General features: G+C 40.5%; 1 protein-coding gene across 4 annotated transcripts in view; it reads right to left on the bottom strand.

The window, feature by feature from the left end:
* The window catches only part of COL19A1 (collagen type XIX alpha 1 chain), a 188,577-nt gene that overhangs the window by 23,963 nt on the left and 143,903 nt on the right, over positions 1 to 20,711 (bottom strand). For 3 of the 4 annotated variants that reach the window (XM_053381239.1, XM_053381236.1, XM_053381237.1), the window contains exons 22-37: positions 19,322 to 19,375; positions 18,511 to 18,600; positions 17,773 to 17,817; positions 17,604 to 17,681; positions 14,678 to 14,713; positions 14,534 to 14,587; positions 14,384 to 14,437; positions 13,524 to 13,565; positions 12,941 to 12,994; positions 11,240 to 11,293; positions 5,298 to 5,351; positions 2,760 to 2,813; positions 1,695 to 1,739; positions 1,408 to 1,458; positions 1,281 to 1,325; positions 821 to 847 (exon numbers count right to left, since the gene is read on the bottom strand). In XM_053381239.1, coding sequence (XP_053237214.1) covers positions 821 to 847; positions 1,281 to 1,325; positions 1,408 to 1,458; positions 1,695 to 1,739; positions 2,760 to 2,813; positions 5,298 to 5,351; positions 11,240 to 11,293; positions 12,941 to 12,994; positions 13,524 to 13,565; positions 14,384 to 14,437; positions 14,534 to 14,587; positions 14,678 to 14,713; positions 17,604 to 17,681; positions 17,773 to 17,817; positions 18,511 to 18,600; positions 19,322 to 19,375 — 837 coding nt within the window. The remainder of the gene's footprint in view (positions 1 to 820; positions 848 to 1,280; positions 1,326 to 1,407; positions 1,459 to 1,694; positions 1,740 to 2,759; positions 2,814 to 5,297; positions 5,352 to 11,239; positions 11,294 to 12,940; positions 12,995 to 13,523; positions 13,566 to 14,383; positions 14,438 to 14,533; positions 14,588 to 14,677; positions 14,714 to 17,603; positions 17,682 to 17,772; positions 17,818 to 18,510; positions 18,601 to 19,321; positions 19,376 to 20,711) is intronic. The other variant, XM_053381238.1, reaches the window with a different exon arrangement.

Below are 20,711 nucleotides of genomic sequence, written 5' to 3'. Positions count from 1 at the left end.
GAGAGTTGCTAGCCAAGGTAATGCAGATGCACTCATTCCTTGGAAGCCAGACAACCAGAGAGGTACACTGGGGAAACCAGTGGCGGGGAGTTCCAAGGGTGGAACTGAAACAACAGGGGAGTGTTATGTGTATAACAACTGTTTGTTTTCTTCTCTGGATCACGCTTTGCTTGCCGCAACACGCATTGATTCTTTTGGGGGAGGATGTTACGAAAAAGGAGCAATGCAGAAGCGAGCTCCAGGTGGCTGGGAATGGTAAACAGGAAACTGATGTTATGGGAATGTACCGTGGGAACAAATGACAGTGTACTGAGCACCGGATGTTAGCTCAGAGTGTCACATGACCCTGTACTGGAAGTACATGGGTGGAGTTTTTCTCGCTCTGCAGTTGGGATGAGAGAGTACAGACATGATTTCTCTGTACTGCTGGAAAGACAGGAATAAAGACATGTAAATATATTTCTGTCTGTCTCTCCCCCCCCCCCCTGTCGATGGGAGGGGGAGGAATGGTGTGTTCTTCTTCACGTTGGGAAGAATCGCCGATAAAGACCTCGCCTTGATCTTGCTGGCAGGGAGGTCAACAAGGATTCAAGCCGGGCACCTGGAGGGTGGCCAATTTCCTCTGAACTTCGCTGGCTCTGCTGGCTTGAATCAACACACTGTACCAAAAGGAAAGAGGTAGCAGAGTTCTAATAAACACTAATAATTTTTTTCTTCTGAATTAGAAAATGAATTTGAAATTAGGCTGGTTGGGGGGGGGCGGAATTAGTGAACACCCATCCTATCAGATATTTAAGATACATTTAAACCAGTTACATACCACTGCTCCGGTGTCACCTTTTGGGCCCTGAAAGACAAAGAAATAAATATTATTTATTTATTGTATTACGTTTGTATCTTTCCTTTCTTCCACGCTGGGACTCAAGGTCCACAGGCAGTCTCCACCGTAGGCATTGACCAGATGGAAACCTGAGAATACCTGGAAGGGTATTTCAGTTGACCTTGCTGCTCCAAAATACAAAGGGAAATCATAAAGGAAACCATGTCTATACTAGTAAAATGAATTATCCCTGTTTCCTTTTACCAGGCTTGTTGTTCAAAAGAAAGAAGGAAGCATTTGTGTGCAACTTCTGAAATGTACTTTTAGGCTTTGATCTTGTGCACACCTACATGGGAGCAAGTCCTGTTGAATTCAGCGGGACTTATTTCTGAGGAGATACGCACAGGTCTGCACTGAGACACTATATTCATATAAAAGACTATAGTAATGCAATACTTACAGGCGCCCCAGGTGGACCAGCGTATGTGGGAACGTTGGCACCCCCCTACAGTGGGAGAAACACTGCATTTGAATCCATGCAAGGTGACTACAACTGCAGAATACTAGGACCACAGACCATAAAATACCTGTAGTTTATATAGGCTGCTCATGCCATTTCCTTCATTGTACGGCACACCCTGAAAAAGTGAAGAAAAGAAAGGATAACAAACTCTAATCTCTAACAAAGCACAAACACATACACAAAATTCTAGCTGGTGCATCAACATGAAAACAGAGCCTTTCCTATGGAGGTTCAGGCCACAATAAATCAGTTACGCTGCTTCAAGTCTCAGGAATCAGTGAGGTACAGCATTTTTCTGCAAAAACATGCTTAGGACCCCCAGCTATTGACAGTATCATATATTTCACTTACAGGTGGTCCGGGAGGTCCAGGTTTTCCAGGAATACCCTCGTTTCCCTGAAGTGCAATAAAAAACCCACCATGAATATCTCTTTTGAATGTATGTACAAGCAAGGTAAGCAACAACCATATTTAATAGTAACCCCCCCCAAAAAAGGTACTTTCAAACATAGATGTTAGTTGCCTTGTACTTAAAATTCAAGATTGCATATAAATCAGAATGCCTGGTGCCTATCTATGCAATGTGAGTCACCACAGCTAAAGGACATAAAATGCCTTCCATTCCTTTCCTTGCAGAATTTCATCAGGGACAGAGTTCACAATAACAACCCTTAGTGAATGCTACAAGGTACTATCTATGACTGCTCCTTAGCAGAACACAGAATTTAGCTGACAGCTTATTATAAAGAGTAATAAGACTGGGGAAGGATGAGAACACCCTGTTGAAGATAATATTTTATTTTTATATATATAAAAAATAACCACCATCAATTCATGCTGACAAAATTGTCTTTGGAGCATATCGAAGAAAAACAGGTGGTCCATTGTTGTTGCTGTTTTTCTGCAGCAAGTAGCACTGATGTTGATTTATCTATAATATAGAACATTCCGTTGTGCAGCTCAGTTTTCTGTTGCCTTGAACTTCAATTCCTTAACACAAAGATGAGAACCGCAGATGGGATGTGGGAGGTCCCAGGGGTGCTGTTGATGCTGAAATCTTCAGAGAGCTCTAAGATTCTTGTAAGCCCACCTGTGTTTTAGAACCCTAAAAGGGGGGGGGGCTTGGTGTTGATTTCCTCCCTAAGTGAATATGCAGCCAAACTCAAATCACTACCTGGCTAAATCTGTGCCTTTAACTAGATGAAATCAGAATACAATATATATTTATGTACAATGTGACTGATATGTCTTACTGAAACCTTCGCTCTTGGCATTTCAAAAAATTTCAATCTAAACAAAATAAAGACTGTCCTGATATTGTTTTCATTAAACAGCCTACGAGAAAAAAGAAGTTCAGTCAGCTAACAACAAAATGGTTTGGGGAGTGTAAATATAATATGTAAAGGGATAACGTACCTTTTCACCTTTTGTCCCTGGTGAGCCTGGGTGTCCAGGTCTTCCGACAGCCCCCTGAAAAACATTTATTTACTTTTTATTACATTCATTTATTTCATAAAATGTATACACTGCTTGATTGTAAAATACCTCAAATCCATTGACAAAAAGATAAAACAACAGAATCAATGAAAATTCACAACATACAAAAGTTTAAATACTAAAACAGGTTTAAATGAGCTCAAATTTCTAAACAAGAATGTTTTCAGCAGGTGCCAAAAAGAGTCCAACGAAGGCGACTGCTTGATCTCAATAGGCAGGGATCGATAAAATGTGTCTCCCATATATATATGTGTGTGTGTGTGTGTGTGTGTGTGTGTGTGTGTTTTAAAATACTGTTTTAGTCAGATTCTGCAAGTTGTACTTTTTGAAGGTCATTTTAAATGGATTCACTTTTCTTTGTCCAAGATTATACTTCTAATAAATTGCTATATCCTACTGATGAGCCTCTGGTGGGTGAACCTTACTACAAAATATATATATCATGGGTGAAAGCTATGCTTCTGATTACACCCTCTGCCCTGCAGTAAGCTACCTACAACCATTTGATATTGATCCTTTCTGAAACCACTGTTGATGCTCGAATGACAACTCCAATGTTGAAATGTTGTTCATTACAGTTGCTAAATTAAGAACAGAGGGTTGTATCCAGTGCAGCTGAAATGCAACGGTGCTCATGCAAAGGGAGTATTTCTCGTCCAACACCAGAGCAGCATCTGAAAGTCCATCCTGTGGATCAAGGCACACCACTCATGAAATCTGCCTCTATCCAATTTCCCCCACCCCGCTGCAGCCTCCCATCCCACATCTCAGGTTCCCCTTCAGGGCTTTTAAGGTTTTTTGATGCATACTGGAAACTGCACTAGGGAGAAGCTCTGGGAATTCATCTTACTCAAGCATCATTGTGCTGGTTTGAATACAACTCAATGAAGGAAAGGAAAGTGATAACAATTACAACCTGCCTGTATAATGCATGACTCACCAAGCTAAACGGGGCCCATCAGCTATGAATTGTAGCCTGCCAAGTGACTGACAGCCCGATCTTTATTGTCTGAAACAGGAAGCCTATTTAGGAGGTTTAGCAAGCCCTTGGTGATCCACATTACCTAAGTAGCATAGTGCATCACAAGCTACTGAGGCCCAATCTGGATAACTGCAACTCTCTTATGTCTTTACCCTCCTCTTCTCACCCATTCAAGAGAGAGAGGCAGAGAGATGGAGAAAGTTCATATTTAGATGGTTGTTGCAATCAAACATTTCTTACAGATGCAACCATAAACTATTCCTGATATAAGAACAATGGATTGAACGAACACAGCTCAACATATTTGGACAACACAACACGCTGAAGCTTCTAATCTCTATCCCTCATGAACGAAAGACAGAAAAGGAGGAGGAGGAAGAGCAGGAGATATTGCAGGAATCACTCATGCTCACAACAAACCACGGTTTCTTGTCACATTTGAAACAGGCCCATACATCATTTGACTTATTTCACATATTCAATCCATATATTTACAATAAATATAATGGGGTGGGGTGGGGAGGATCAATTCATAAAACAGGGATTCTTCACAACATAATGTGAAGTTTTAACATTTGAGTTTTCAGGACAGCATTGTTTTATGAGTTACTGTTGTACAAAACCCATTAGGTCTGCTGAAGACAAAATTGTGGCCTTAATCAGAAAAAGAAGCAGGTTGGGGGAGGAATAGCAACAAAAATCAGCCTGAATATCACTTATCAACTATGTCTATGGGACTAGAAACTCACATAAGGTTACCTGCCCTCTTAAATGCTAAGGCATTCTGCGCAAACAAATGTCTTAATTTAGTGGAGGTCATGCATAAAAATTGTATTTATGCATATCTACTTGTCCCAGACTATGAATGGAAATGCACATTTGAATGCACAGCCAATTTGGAAACAACGCAGTGCGGGCAGAGGATACCAGTGTTCTGATGTGTATCCAGTTTATGTCTGTGTTTCTAATCCAGCAAATGATATGCATGGAAGTCTGCTTTCACATGAAGATCTCCTTATCTTCTTTGGAGTATAAGAGTTTAAATTGGATTAATAAGCTCTCTAAAGCTTTAGCCCAGCTCTGGTTTATATAACTAAGAAATACTGGCCCTGGGTTCTTCCACCAAGGACTCTTGCTACACAACAGTCTTGCTATACTGACTGTAGTTACTTTTAGGTGGTATTCGGGTTGCACAACTGAAGTTGTGCAACCAAGCTGTCCACCCCTCACCTCCTGCAACCCCCCAGACTTTTTGAGATGAGGAAAGTGCATTGGAACTCAATAAATAGCCTATGTGGCCTATTCCCCCCCACAAGGTTTGTGCAAACAAATCAGGATGGATGCTCAATAAACAGGTCATCTGGAAATGTCCTTTCACTCAACTTAGAACAATCCCTCCCTGTTAAAGCCTGATCAACAGGTGCAGCAATGCTGTGCTCAATTAGTTCATTGATAAGGATGGCGCACAGACTTACTGAAGGTCCAGAAGGCCCTGCTACACCAGGAAGTCCTGGAATACCTTGAAGACCCTGAAATGAATAAAAATAAAAGATGATACACATACATATTTCTATATTTGTGAAAATATGGAACCACTGACCTTTTTTTCTAAAATATGTACATCCTTGCAAATAGCATTCTTGTACAGTGGTGCCTTGCAAGACAAAAAGAATCCGTTCCGCGAGTCTCTTCGTCTTGCGGTTTTTTCGTCTTGCGAAGCAAGCCCATTAGCAGCTTAGCGCTATTAGCAGCTTAGCGGGCTTAGCGGATCAGCTGTTAAGCGGCTTAGCAGCTTAGCGGATCAGCTGTTAAGCGGCTTAGCGGATCAGCTGATAAGCGGCTTAGCGGCTTGGGAAAAAGGGGGGGGAAGAAAAAAAAAACCCGCAGGAACTCGCAAGACATTTTCGTCTTGCGAAGCAAGCCCATAGGAAATTCGTTTTGCGAAGCACCTCCAAAACGGAAAACCCTTTCGTCTAGCGGGTTTTCCGTCTTGCGAGGCATTCGTCTTGCGGGGCACCACTGTAGTTAAACAGCATATTCTATTTAATTCACTGGGATTACTTGGAATAGTTACCCTGCACATGTCTGCTCAAACCCCATTGCTTTCACTGGGATGTTCTCCCAGGCAAGTGTGTTTCAGATTACAGTCTAAATCTGTATAGTAGGGAGAGCTTTCTTTATATGCAAAATACAAGGATCGTGCCACCGCTTCACAAGTCTCCTCTCCATTTCTCATTTAATTGTTTTCATTTTGAAGCCTCTTCTTTTAAATGCTTATTTATTCATTAAGTCACACAATAAATACATTTGATTAGTCTTACATTTGCTTAGATTGTTGTTGTTGTTTTTCCTTTTCTGGACATCAACAGCTTCCCCACCCGCCAATAATGGATTATAGTTGAAGTATCTCTCTGTTACCTAAGGTATGTAACTAGAGTATTGATTTCTTTTGACATTAGTGCTTTTTTAATAAAGAAGAAAGTAATAAAGTATGGATCTGGGGCACAACATGTAATCACCTAGTATTGACTCAGTGAACAGGGATCTGTTTTATGTTTTGGAAATTTATTTATTTAAGAATACTTATATCCTATTTTATAGCCGCACAAGAGGCTCTCAAAGTGATTTACTTGACTATCTACTAGTATGGCACATTTATTAGCATGGATTTAAACAGTTACACATTTGGCTTCATCACAGAGGGTGATAACTAAACTGTTCCATACAACTTTTACACTTTGCCTCACAAACAATAGGAAGTGTCAAGACAGACAGATTAGTTTGACAGTGTTTCCCTCTTCCGAGAAAACCTTTGGAATTTTAGTTCTATGAGGTGCAGTTGAGGGTCTGCAACAGAGAATACAGTTATACCTTGTAAATTGAATGGAATCTGTTTTGGAAGTCCGTTCGACTTCCTAAGCATTCGAAAACCAAAGTGTGGCTTCTGATTGGCTGCAAGAAGCTCCTGCAGCCAATCGGAAACTGCAGAAGTCCTGTCAGATATTTGGGTTCCAAAGACATTCACAAACCAGAACACTCACTTCTGGGTTTGCGGCATTTGGGAGCCAAAACGTCCGAGTACCAAGGCGTTCAGGATCCAAGGTATGACTGTACTCAAACAACAATTCACAAGATTCTTTGGGGGAAGGCTGGACGTTTCATGTGGTATATATTAACCACATATCAACACAGTGCAATTTTATTGTTCCTTTTATCCTCTTCACCACGATAGTCCCCCCCCCCCAAGTTGTGGTATAGAGATTCTTGCAAATAAATAGTGAAATCAATTTAAGCGTGTAATGCAATTATGCTCTGTATGCAGGATGGATTATTTCTGCAGGACGCTTTTTAAGTGCTGTATCCAATGAAGTCTGGTTGTTAACCAGATGATTGGTGGTTCAAACCCACCCAGGGATGGCTGCGGGCAAGATTCCTGCATTGAGGGGGTAGGATCAGATGACCCTCTTGGTACCTTCCAACTCTTCGATTGTAAGATTCCTTTCTATGGACTTACGTTTGTGCAATGGAACCTCCCCTCTTTTCCCTCTCCTCACACGCCACCTAGGCAGCAGATTTGGGAAGGGTGCGGGGAGAGAAGAGAGGGAGGGGAAGTTCTGTTGTGCAAATGGAAATCCTTTCACTAACAAAACTGCTTTGTTGTAAAGCAACCTTTGCCTATACAGTATATGTACTCATACTTTGCATGTCTACGACAGGGATGGGGAACCTGTGGACCTCCAAATTTTCCTAGGCTACAAATCCCATCACCCCTGACCACTGACTAAGCAGCATTTGTTTGGAGCTTGTACATGGTTCCCACATGCTGCGTTTGTGCATGACAGTAAAAAGAAAAGCAGAAGCTATGTGTGCGCCACCAGATTTTGGCACACCGGCTAACATTCTGTTTCAGCCACAAGAAAGCATAAAAACTAGTGCAAGCCATAGCAATTGCTCTAATGTAAAAAGGACATATTTTATTATCCTGGATGAGAATAAGCCCCAAAACAAGAACAAAAGGCTAAGAGAAAGAAAGAGAAATAGGGCAAAAATAGGTTCAGAGACAGACTACAATAGATGCTACATTTTAGGATATCTCTCACCTGTTAAAAAGAAACTGACAGTGAAGTTTGTCCAAAGTTCTGTGAAACCCAATACATTACAACATTGGCTTGAAGTACAACCCCACTTTGTTGCTCCTGAAACTTTGTACCTTTCAGACCCACTAATGAAATCACTACTGGCAGTGTAATCTCCTGAAAGTAGCATTAATTTACCCACTTACAGTGCACTAACCTAGAGCTACTGCTAAAATGTAAGAGCCACTGAAAAGCACCGGATCGCCTAAGGAGCTGATGAGCTGCACAGCAGTAGGACTCTTGCTTAGTAACTGAATGAATCCATATGGCACCCCACTGAACCAATAAAAAGTTTTGCCCAGAATGAACTTGCTCTGGAGTCTCTTAAAAGACTAAATGCCAATTATAAACTGGCCTTTTTGATTATTACTTGCTCAGTTGCCTCGTGGTTCTCAGCAGTAAGGTATTGTTAAAGAGTTGCTTGAAGTCAGGTCTCTGGAATTACCTGCTGCATTTGCTGAGCAGAAAGGATCCAACAAACACATCATAACAAAGCTGTGCCCCTTTCTGTAGCTGGCCTATTTGTCCTTAAAACACAGATCCATTGTCAAATTTGCCTTTAAATCTATATTAATAGTACCAAGGTCATATTTATAAATGCGGCAGTATAAGGAAATTTGTTTCTCAAATCCAAATGCATCCAGCAGTTGGTGTTCATGTATTCAATGAGCAGCACAGAAACTCGTATTTTAGCAACACCACCTACGCGCAAATGACAGAGGCAAAAGATGAGGATATTTAATGAAATCTACAAGCCCTATGCTCTGACTCCAACCAAATTAAATGAAATCACACCCCTGCCTAACCTTCGCAAAACAGTAGCAGGTAGTGAGAAAAGGGGACACGACAGGGGTGCCCAATCTCTCCATTGCTTTTTATATCAGTCCTGGAGGTTCTGCTGAATATGATTAGAAGGGACCGGTTGGTTAAAGGTATACAGGTCGGAGCCAAACAGTACAAATTGAGAGCATTTGCAGATGATTTAGTATTGACATTACAGGAGCCAGAATCTAGTACTAAAAGGGTTTTAGAATTAATTCAAGAATTTGGTCAAGTGGCAGGATTCAAACTGAACAAGTCAAAAACTAAGGTTTTAGAGAAAAATTTAACACCGATCGAAAGAGAGAGGTTTCAGAATGAGACAGGTCTGACTGTAGTTAAGAAAGTGAAATACTTGGGGATTAACATGACAGCAAAAAATGGGAACTTATTTAAAGATAATTATGAAAAATGTTGGACGGAAGTGTAAAAAGATTTAGAAATTTGGTCAAACTTGAAGCTTTCTTTGTTGGGTCGAATTGCAGCTATAAAGATGAATGTTTTGCCTAGAATGCTGTTTTTGTTTCAAACACTGCAGATTGTGGACAAGATGGATTGTTTCAAGAAGTGGCAGAAAGATATTTCTAGATTTGTCTGGCAGGGCAAGAAGCCCAGAATAAAATTTAAGATATTAACTGATGCAAAGGAAAGGGGTGGATTTGCCCTGCCAGACTTTAAACTTTACTATGAATCAGCAGCATTCTGCTGGTTGAAAGACTGGCTGCTTCTTGAGAACACAGACATTTTGGATCTAGAAGGTTTCAATAATGTTTTTGGGTGGCATGCATATTTGTGGTACGACAAGGTTAAAGCACATAAAGCATTTAAGAACCATATTGTCAGGAAAGCTTTGTTCAATGTTTGGATAAGAATAAGGATTTATTGGAAAATAAAACCCCAAGGTGGTTGTCACCAATGGAAGCAAAGGCCCAGAAGAAGCTCAATATGGAGGCCAAATGGCCGAAATATTGGGAAATTTTGGAACAAGAGGGAGATAGACTAAAACTGCAGAGCTTTGAGAAATTAAAAAACAAAGTGCGAGATTGGCTTCATTATTATCAGATAATGGAGGCATATAATTTGGACAAGAAAATTGGCTTCCAGGTGGAAAAATCAAAATTAGAAACAGAACTGTTAGAACCCAAAACTAAGATTTTGTCAAAGATGTATAACTTGCTGTTATGGAATACTCAGGATGAAACGGTGAAATCTGCTATGATTAAATGGGCACAAGATGTTGGACATAACATTATGTTTGCTGACTGGGAACAGTTGTGGACCACAGATATGAAATTCACAGCATGCAATGCCTTAAGAGAGAATATTATGAAAATGATATACATGACCCCAGTCAAGCTTGCAAAAATATATCATTTGCCCGATAATAAATGTTGGAAATGCAAAGAAACTGAAGGTACATTCTTTCACCTTTGGTGGACGTGCCCAAGAATTAAGGCTTTCTGGGAAATGATCTATAATGAAATGAAAAAGGTATTTAAATATACCTTTCTGAAGAAACCAGAGGCCTTTCTTCTGGGCATTGTCGGCCAATTGGTGCCAAAGAAGGATAGAACTTTTTTTATGTATGCCACAACAGCAGCAAGAATACTTATTGCAAAGTATTGGAAGACACAAGATCTACCCACTTTGGAAGAATGGCAGATGAAGGTGATGGACTATATGGGATTGGCAGAAATGACTGGCAGAATCCGAGACCAGGGAGAAGAGTCGGTGGAAGAAGATTGGAAGAAATTTAAAGACTATCTACAGAAATATTGTAAAATTAATGAATGTTAGAATGATGTTGGATTGAAATTAAGTGGTTTCCAGCTGTAATGCTTTAAGAGAATATGAAAAAAAAAGGATTATAAATAGGTAATAATATAAAGGTAAGGATTTGCTGAACCAACAATTTGTGGTGGAATACAAAAAAGGGAGGTATGAGGAGGTCCGGGAAACAAGTTAAAGGAAAATAAGCAACTGAAAATGTATGTGTTTTTAATTTTCTTTATTCTGTATTTTTGTTATTTATCTGTTTTTTCTTCTTTTTCACTTTATTGTAATACTCTAAAAAATCTTAATAAATATCCTATAAAAAAAAAAGAAACAGTAGCAGGTAGTGGGCACCACAGAACACATGGGGGCCTCTTCTGGTCCCCACCCTCTTGCCCTGGCAATTTCTGCAGTGCTCACCATAGACATTGTACACAGTAGGCTAACAGTGCAAACCCTGAATAACCGTGATTCATAGCTTCACAGAGGGATCCATACTGATGTCAACTGTGCACTGGTGGTGGTCATTGCTGGGGCAAGTGTTGCCATCCAGGGGGAGGTGCTAACCAGGTGCATTCTCAGAAGCCCCTTCAATGGATTGGTGCCCATGGGTATTGGACACCTTAGCAGGGCTCTTCACATCTGAGTAATGGAAACACAATTACGATTGCAACAGAAGGAGTTTTTACCTCATCACCTTTTTCTCCAGGCAGCCCAGGAAATCCACGTTCACCTTTGTTTCCCTAGAAACAAAGAGCTGGGTGTCATTGCAGGGTCTGGTTATAAAAACAACCTTATCCAACAAACCCCCCTCAAGGCATTTGGAAAAAATGGAACAAGGCTGAGATGATATTGCATGCCCTGGGTCCTGGTATCAGCATGACTTGAGTTCACTGAGAAATTTAGCTGTAGATGTAAGGCTGATATACAGTCTGACCTAGAAGTAAGTCTCATTGAACTCAGTAAGACTTACTTTTGAGTACACTTCCATAAGACTGTGCTGTTAGTACCGAAAGACAGAGTAACAAGAAGTCAAAATATTTACATGGATGAATGAAGCAGATGAGCTTGTAAAATTATTTACATAGATACGATAGTTTCATACATTGTTATTCCTGCATCCAGTGCTTCTTTTCTAGAAAAAGGTGCTGCTGGTACCATGAAGTTTTTACAGTAGTGTTGCACTTTTTAACCGAAAAAAAGAGAGGTGCTGGTACTCACTGTAACAACTTCATGGTAAGTGCTGCACTTTCATACAACAAGAAGTGCCGGTATTGTGTACCCTTGAGTACCCCCTGGAAAACAATTGCATGCATCTCTAATAATACCCAATAAAACAACAATTATGGAATATCCATTCAGACAGAATGAAAAGGTTTAAGACTGTCCAACTTCACATAGTTATGGAGTCAAACTCTGGAGCCTGGATATATGCGAATGAGATTATAATTAGCACGAGTATGTATGCTACTGGGACATGGGTGGCACTGTGGTCTAAACCACTGAGCCTAGGGCAGTATGTATGCTACTGGGACATGGAATCCCCGCAACAGGGTGAGCTCCTGTTGCTCGGTCCAGCTCCTGCCAACCTAGCAGTTTGAAAACACATCAAAGTGCAAGTAAATAGGTACCGCTCCAGCGGGAAGGTAAACGGCATTTCTGTGCACTGCTCTGGTTTTGCCAGAAACGGCTTAGTCATGCTGGCCGCATGACCCAGAAAAACTGTCTGCAGACAAACATCGGCTCCCTCGGCCAGTAAAGCGAGATGAGCGCCGCAACCCCAGGGTCGTTCACGACTGGACTTAACTGTCAGGGGTCCTTTACCTTTTTTATGTATGCTACTGCAATATTAGAGTTCTTTAGTGCTGCTGAGGCATTGCTTTTCTGTAATCACCCGAAAGCAGAATTCAACTAGTGTTTCCACATGCCACTTAACAAAGTGCTATGCTATATCATCTGGCAAAGCTCATTCCAATGGCCAATATCCTTCTATAAGACTTATTCTACAAACATAAGTAAGTCCTGTTCAATACAAGTCAGCTGCAACTGTATAATTGATGGAAGCTTCCTCCTTTTGGCTTGAATCCCTTAGACACTTCCAGTTCAATGGGACACGGTGTTAGTGAATTGTCTTATCAATGCTCCTTAGCCAGGCAGCTCCAGTTTTGTGTGTGCAGAGGGCACTTTAATTACCGTTTGGCAAACAAATACAGCCAAACAACTGCTCATTATTATTATTTTTTTAAAAAACAACAACAGCAACCTGCAATTGCAATATTGCAAAATAGAGCACATGGAAATAAAACGTAAAAAACATTACAAATAAGCAACCATGCTCAACATCTTCATTAACCAGAAAGCTACACAGAGTTCTTGCTTCAGGAACTCACCTTAGGCCCTTCTCTACCTGGGATTCCTGGGGGACCTCTTGGACCAGGATCACCCTAATGAAGACGAAAATGGTGGGCAATATTTTCAGAAAAGTAGTAATGCATCTTGTCACAAAGGCAGCCATAACTTTTAAGTCCATGGCCATCCCTGCCAGGTAAGACTGCCATTCTCCTTTCCCCCTCTCAGCCTAATATACCTCACATGGTTGTTGTGGGGATTAAATGAGGAGAGGGATTATCATGTATATACCACCTTGAGGAAAAGGTGAGATATAAATGCAATAAATATATATATGCTGGATTTCAACATGGAAAACAGTTTGCCTTGTCAGCACTGTGACCTCCTTCAGTTTAAGAATGAATACCGGTGGTCCGTGATCATGTGCTAATTCCAGATATGCCAAGAGTGTGCATTCAGGGTTTCTCATTTCTGACATCAGGTGGTAAACCAAAAGAGCAGAGCAGAAACATAAAAATTAGGCTCTATAGGTAAGAGTAGATTAGCGTCGATACTGCAAAACTGATTGCCTCTGTGGTTTTGCCAACTATCGACAGAGAGCAGGGAACCAGAAAACGCAATTACCTTCAATAAAGCACCCATATCTCCAAGAAGAGGAAGAGCAACCTGAAAACAAACAAACAGATCAGGGAGGGAATAGAGCACCCTTGCAAAACATGACTATATGCATTGTCCATATTTAATAATAAAGGAGGGTGATGCAGCTCTCCAAAGGAATAGAATGACATAGGAAATACTGGCAGGAAATACTACAAAAAGAAAAAGAAAGTCTAAGGTGCAAATAAATTAAATAAATTGCAACTGTAGATTCAAAATTCCCAAGTGCAATATTCAAAGCTCAAAATACAGCCAACAGCAGATCTAGCCTAGAATTGAATTGCATCAGGAAAGCGTAAAACTCATTGTTGACTTTCCCTTCACCATCAGAGGCATTGTAGTTCCATATGTAGTACAATCAAGAGTCCTGCAAAAGAGACAGCTAGGAAGGTCATTATAAGGGCCATCTGAACTTGTGTTCCTGTTAAGATAATTTAGACCTTTCAAATGCAAATACAGTAACTGTTTTTAACAGGCAACAACAGTACAAGTGTTCATCAGACTCAGGTTTGGGCAACCTTCCGTCTTCCAGACATTGTTGAACTACAACTCCTACACTTCTGCACTATATTCTTTTTGAACTATATGTTCCATTACCCCTCGCCTTGCTTGCTGGGGCTGACTGGAGTTGCAATTCAGCAACATCTGGAGGGCCAAAGGTTCCCCACATCTAATCAAACAAAATCCTAAGTGACTGAAACTGTGAATCTATTTATAATTAATTCAACACATAAGCCTAAACTTTCATATGCTTGCAGCTCTTTAGGTAAATTTGCAATATTCACCCTCAAGTGCATTTGTATTAGAGCCTTGGTTTATATACATACTGGGTCACCTGGAGGCCCTGGGAGTCCTGGCTTTCCATCACGTCCTGGAATACCCTATGGACAGATATATTAAAAGTACTGTATTTTACATTCTTGGCTTTGATAAGGGATACAAATTGCCATTGCAGCATTTGCAAAGTTAGTACTTACATCGATCCCTGGTGTTCCTGGAGTACCTGGTAATCCAGGAGGTCCTCTTGAGCCCTGAGGTGGAAACAAGTTGGGTCATCAAGAAATAGCTGGACGATAAAGGCATAAATAGCATTCACCTAAATTTCCCATTTTGTATTTTACCTGGAAGCCCGGTGCCCCAGGAGGCCCCTTAAGACCCTAGAGAGAGAGAGAGAGAGAATGAAAGAGAAATACAAGTCACAGGTACAGAATCGCAGTGTGATACATGAGTACATTTGATTACAGTTCTCAGGCACTGTCAAAGAGAGAGCTGGTAGTAAATCACAGATCAAAGTTGGAGGTAACTCTTTTTTAGCAAAAACACGATCTTCAAAGGCTTGGCTGAGTGTCAGGCCTAATGAGCACAGCAGCCCATCCCCAGTAAATCTTACCCTATAAAATCAGTTCCCAAGACTGAAAGTCCCCACCTCCCAACAGCTGTTTAAGTCCCCTCATCCCTAGGGCTTTCTCCAACCAAAAGGAGACTGCGCCTGCATGAAGCCTGCTGTTGTTCTGTACATTTCAGCCCTCTTGGGTAGCCCTCTTTTCATTCTCATGAGGTATAAATTTCAAATGGAAATATACAGTCATTATGAACACCTCTGCTTGCTGATCCAGTGAGAGGAGGGTCACCTGGGGTGTGATTTAACAATCCTTTAGATCAGGCATAGGCAAACTCGGCCCTCCAGATGTTTTGAGACTACAATTCCCATCATCCCTGACCACTGGTCCTGTTAGCTAGGGATCACGGGAGTTGTCCCAAAACATCTGGAGGGCCGAGTTTGCCTATGCCTGGTTTAGATAATATCCAGCACATTTCCCCCAAAACTTAAGCAATTTGCCAAGTATGAGAGTGACCCATATATTTGGCTGGCTATACTGGATGGCCATTCAGTAAAATTAATCCACAAATACCTACACAGTTATATTGCTACAAAGTTTATTGTTGCTATGAGATCCATAAGACAACTGTATTTTATTTTACAAAACTGAAATCAGCACAATCTTTTAAAGAAATGCAGATGTTGGAAGTTTTTGAACAATTTTTTTAAAGCCTACTTATATTTTAAATAAAATGCTTACGCTCGCTTCAAACCCAGAATGTGAATTTACAGTAATTTATTTCAATTTATTCCATGAGTTATGCCCTCTGCTTCTAATTCGAACAGAAGAAATTTTTATTAATCTGGCTTCATCAAACAGAAAATGCAATGCATCCCTGTAATTAAGAGCACAGTTCAGGACCGTGGTTATTATAACATGCATCCTTCTTTATTGACAAATATGGTGACATTTGACTAGCAAGATGATACAGCATGGGAAACACAATACTTGCTGGCCTTTTGTAAAATCAAATGCTCTGGAGTTAACATTTTGACCATCTTCCCTGTTTACGACATTAAAGGCCAGGGGCAATGTTGAAACACGAGGGCCAGTGTGTGGGGGAGACTGAAATGATATAGCAATGATCCTCAGGAAAAATTGTCCCCTGTGAAGTGCGTAGGAAGATTAACATTCCCCAGCTATCATGTATTGGTCACAAGACTCTGCATGCCACAGTTGTATTCCTCTCATGGTAGGATATGTATTGCAAAAATTGATCATTTGTTTTGATTTGTGTTTTTAAATTGTTCTACCATGAAACCTTAAGGCATGTAACCAGATTAAAACAAAAAACAAAACCAACAACCTATAAAATGATGAATGATTTTTTTACCAAAAGCATAAAAATATTGGAAGGCTTTATATGCTAAAACCAAACCTCCAAATGGTATGTTAACCCTAGCCACTGGAAGCCAGATAAAAAGATCACACAATGCTTCAGCAGGTGGAATGAGATCCAGTTGTTTCATCATTCAGTCAGTTGTATAGACTACAGTGAGCTAATGGAGGAGGGGTAAACTTCTAGGTTCATATTTTTATATATATATACAGTGGTACCTCGGGTTAAGTACTTAATTCGTTCCGGAGGTCCGTTCTTAATCTGAAACTGTTCTTAACCTGAAGCACCACTTTAGCTAATGGGGCCTCTGCTGCCGCTGGAGCACGATTTCTGTTCTCATCCTGAAGCAAAGTTCTTAACCCGAGGTAATATTTCTGGGTTAGCAGCAATGAATAATTTTTTGAAAACATTAAACACCTCAAAACAATAAAACAGGGTTCAAATGCCTACTCAGCCATGAAGCTCACTGGATAACCTTGGGCCAGTCACTGGCTCTCTGTCTAACCCTAACCCTACCTCACAGGGTTGTTGCGAGGATAAAACGAAGAGAGGAGAACTATGTATACCACATTGCACTCCTTGGAGAAAAAGGTGCTATACAACTATAAGTAAATGAGTAAACAAACAAACAAATGGCTGACAAATAACAATATGTTCCAAATGTACCTTAATCTCTAACATAAAGTAGGCCACTGTGCTTCTAGGTACAGTTATACTCTGAAGAAAGCCTGGGACCATGCTACCAGCCCTGTGATGTAGCAATGTGTAACTCCTTTCTTTCCATTCCTTTCCAATTCCATTCCCATTCCCAAAACCAAGATTAGGAAGGCATTTATGTAGCTGCTTGTTTAAGATATCCCAGAAGGTATAAAACAAAACACTACATACCCCAAGGGTGCTGCAGTGTGACCCTGGAAATACTATGAGGGGATGTATTAAATGGCATTGTCCCATTTGTGTGAGGGTTTCAGGTTCCAACATGGAACTCCCACCCCCACCCCGCTCGCCTCTCCCCCCCCAAACTCCAACCCTCCAGAGGATATTGGGGGGAGGGACAGAGGAGAGGACAGGGAAGGGAATTTCTGTTGTACAAATGGAACCCTCGCACAAATGAGATGATTTTGTTGGATACAAACCCTACAACAACTTAATCCCTTCGGAAAATGCACAGTTTCTGTACAGTGCAAAGGAAATGGTACATCACCAATCATATATTAAATGGATGATCACTACAAAGGTTGTATCATCTGAGTAATTGTGACATACATAGGGCATTATTAACCTTGCATGAACATCACAAAAAGCTGGCGGAGGGGATGTACTTACAGGAGGACCTTGGGTTCCATTTCCTGCTGGACCCATCTCGCCAGGAGGCCCTTGAACTCCAGGCAGCCCTCTTTCACCCTGGTGAAGGAGCAAACCATTGTTTATGAACCTTTAAAAGAACTCAGTACTTGGGAAATGCAAAAACACAAATTCTAACAGTTTCCCCTACCTTAGGCCCCCGTGGACCAACTGCTCCAGGAATGCCTGCTGGTCCCTGATTTTTTTAAATAAAAGAAAAGAAAATCTACTATGAACAAAAGCATGTGTGTGAAGGAACCATGATATATTATATACTTCGCTGTAAAATGGCTGTTTTGTGTTTTGGAGGTGATTTTCACCAGTAAAAAAACACACACAGTAGGGTCAAAAGTCTGGAAATCTGACCCAAGACGTTAAGTGTGGAAAGAAAAAAATGACAAATTCTGTGTGCAGCTAAAGGGGTACTTCTGTCAGCATTAAAGTCAACTAACCAAGAGAGGGAATGGGTGGAGGTTGCATTGCTTAGCAACCAGACAGAGAGGCAGGATGTTTGCTGATGCTGAGGTAGCATGTGCTCTGTAGTTCTGAGGGAGTTTTCCTCCATATGTTTGGTTGAATGCCTTCTTGCTAGGTACAGGCCCTTTCTGTTTATTTCTCCTCAGATTATACACCATTTTTGTTTAGTTTCCTAAACAAAAGCCTTATAACAGGATTCATCTTCTCTCTGGACTCCGTCTGCATTATTTAAGTGACTTTACTAACATTTGGGATCTTTCTGCTCCACAGTCACAGTTTGTGGTGTGCTCACTCTGAATTAACATATGAGTTTATATCTGAAGTGCCCATATGTGAAAGGTCCTGCCTTGGGACAGGAGTTGGTTTTGAGGATCTCATGGTCCCTTCTGCCACATAACTCTATGATACCTACTGGTTTTCCTGGAAGGCTTGATCCTGGAGGTCCTGTGTCACCTTTAGAACCTGGAGGCCCTGGGGGGCCTATGATTCCACCAGAGTCCCCCTATGTAATATAGATGAAAACAATGGTAAAGTCACAGAAAGTAATTAGAAATGTCTCATTAATATGTTTTGTCTTAGAGGTTTGAATTATGACTAGTAACATCTTCGTTTCTTGAACTGCTGTCAGGACTCATGTTACTAATACAATTAACTGCTTCAAAAATGGCACCCTCCTAGCTATATTGACAGTAGCCTTAGCTTTCTCATCTAATGCAGCACCTAAGCAGGTGGATCTTGCATCTTCATGATACTGACCTCTTTTGGCGGGCTTTTGGAGGAGGGGTGAATAATTGTCAGTTTGTTAAAGTCATATTTTTTTTTAGAGAATTGACGAATACTGTACTGCTTTTTTAATTTCTCCTGTGTGCTGCAGATATTGAATTATTTCATTATATTTATTATTTTTCTATTGTATTGTTTCCTATTTTAATGACATACACTGCTCTGGGGCAGACTGGTAAAGGATCTCACAAGTAAACAATGGGATATGTTTCTGCTTTTTTGCATCTGTTCAATAGATATACAGATATGAGTCTGCAGTAACAGGAAAATTGGCCTCAACTGTGAAATCCCTATTCTGTTCAGTAACAAGAAGGCAGCAATAATTTATACTGGATGATGTTGCTCATAACTAAGTCTGGACAGCTACACTCAAAAGGTTAGTCCAAGGAGTCTTTCACCTAATTTGAGAATTATTATTATTCTGTATCACCAAAACATACCTTTTCTCCTTTAATCCCTGGTCTTCCAGGTACTCCATGTTCTCCCGTTAAGCCCTAGTTAATTAAAAAGAAAGACCAGGGTGGTGAGTTTTTATGTCACTTGGCCAGTTAAAAGAGGGTTACTTTTAAGTAGATAGTGGGATTCGCCAAGGTTTTCCTCCTGTATAGTAGCCACATTAAAATGTTTGCTAAAAATTCATTTACTGTCCATATAGCACAGCCTTATTTGAAGGTGTTCAAAACCAGCAAAGAACACACCCATTTAAAATCCTGTAACATAAAGAGTGAAAAGTTCTTCCTTTTTGGAGTGGGTGGGTCTAGTTCCTCATGGTTCAGGTGTACAGTTAAAGGACTGGTTATATGCTCTCCAGTAGTAGTCAGTGGGTTGGCATTACTTACCTAGCTCCCCATGTGGAGGTCATTGCCAGTAACCGAGAGGGGTGAGGCAGTGGGGAGTTGGCATGGTTCAGTGGCATAGCCAATCAGATGCTCCCACTGTTGCACCCACATTGTACCAGCATCCCTGTCACCTCCTTCCTCTCCGTCTTGGTTACCAGTAGCAGCATCCACATTGGGAAGCCAAGTAAGCAATGCTGCCCTATGCTGCTCGGCCCCACTGACCACTACTGATACTTTGGGGTTCCTTAAAAATCCTGTGATATTATTTACTTGGGCTCAGTTTCTTCTATCTGTCTGTCTTCTCTCAAAGCACAAAAAATCCCAGTCGGTTTTATACACTCAAAGGATGTAATCAAAAAAAGTGTGACATTATTACAATGCTACAAAAATAATAAAAAATCCTGCCCAGTTTTGCCTAAACTACATTGCATTAGACATTCCAGCTGTGAGTTTCATTATCTGTTCTTGCTCTCTTTCAGTTTCCTTAAGTGTTAGGGGAGGGGGAAAATGAAATAAACTAGAATCCATCTAAACAAATGGGGCATTTTAAATAGAGCTCTACACCATTAGCTTTAAAATTCGCTATAGAGGAGACAGTTCTAGAATGAATTTTTATGAATAAAAGCATAGAATTGCAAAGCCTTTTGGCTGTATAAATTAATTTTATTCAAGGAGGAAGTGCATCTCTCTCTCTTTTATGTGCCTGAGGTATATTTCATAGCAAATGAGAGAGAGAGAGAGACCATAAAAAAAAAATTATTGCAATCATGCCAAATATTACATGTGAATTCACAGGAAAAAAATGAATTCATTCTATTTAAAAAAAACTTGAAAATGAGCATTTATTTATTTTTTACTTTTCTTTGGGAAGTGAAACTTTCAGACTTTTATAGCACTTAAGAAGTGAAACTTTCAGACTTTTATAGCACTTTCAAATGATTGACATTTACATATGAATAGAAATGTTGAAGCTGCTGTTCTTTATTATTTA

This window comes from Podarcis raffonei, chromosome 3, assembly GCF_027172205.1.
Source record: "Podarcis raffonei isolate rPodRaf1 chromosome 3, rPodRaf1.pri, whole genome shotgun sequence".
Taxonomy (NCBI): domain Eukaryota; kingdom Metazoa; phylum Chordata; class Lepidosauria; order Squamata; family Lacertidae; genus Podarcis; species Podarcis raffonei.
Note: the sequence above shows the minus strand (reverse complement) of the source record. Positions and strands in the feature narration are given on the sequence as shown.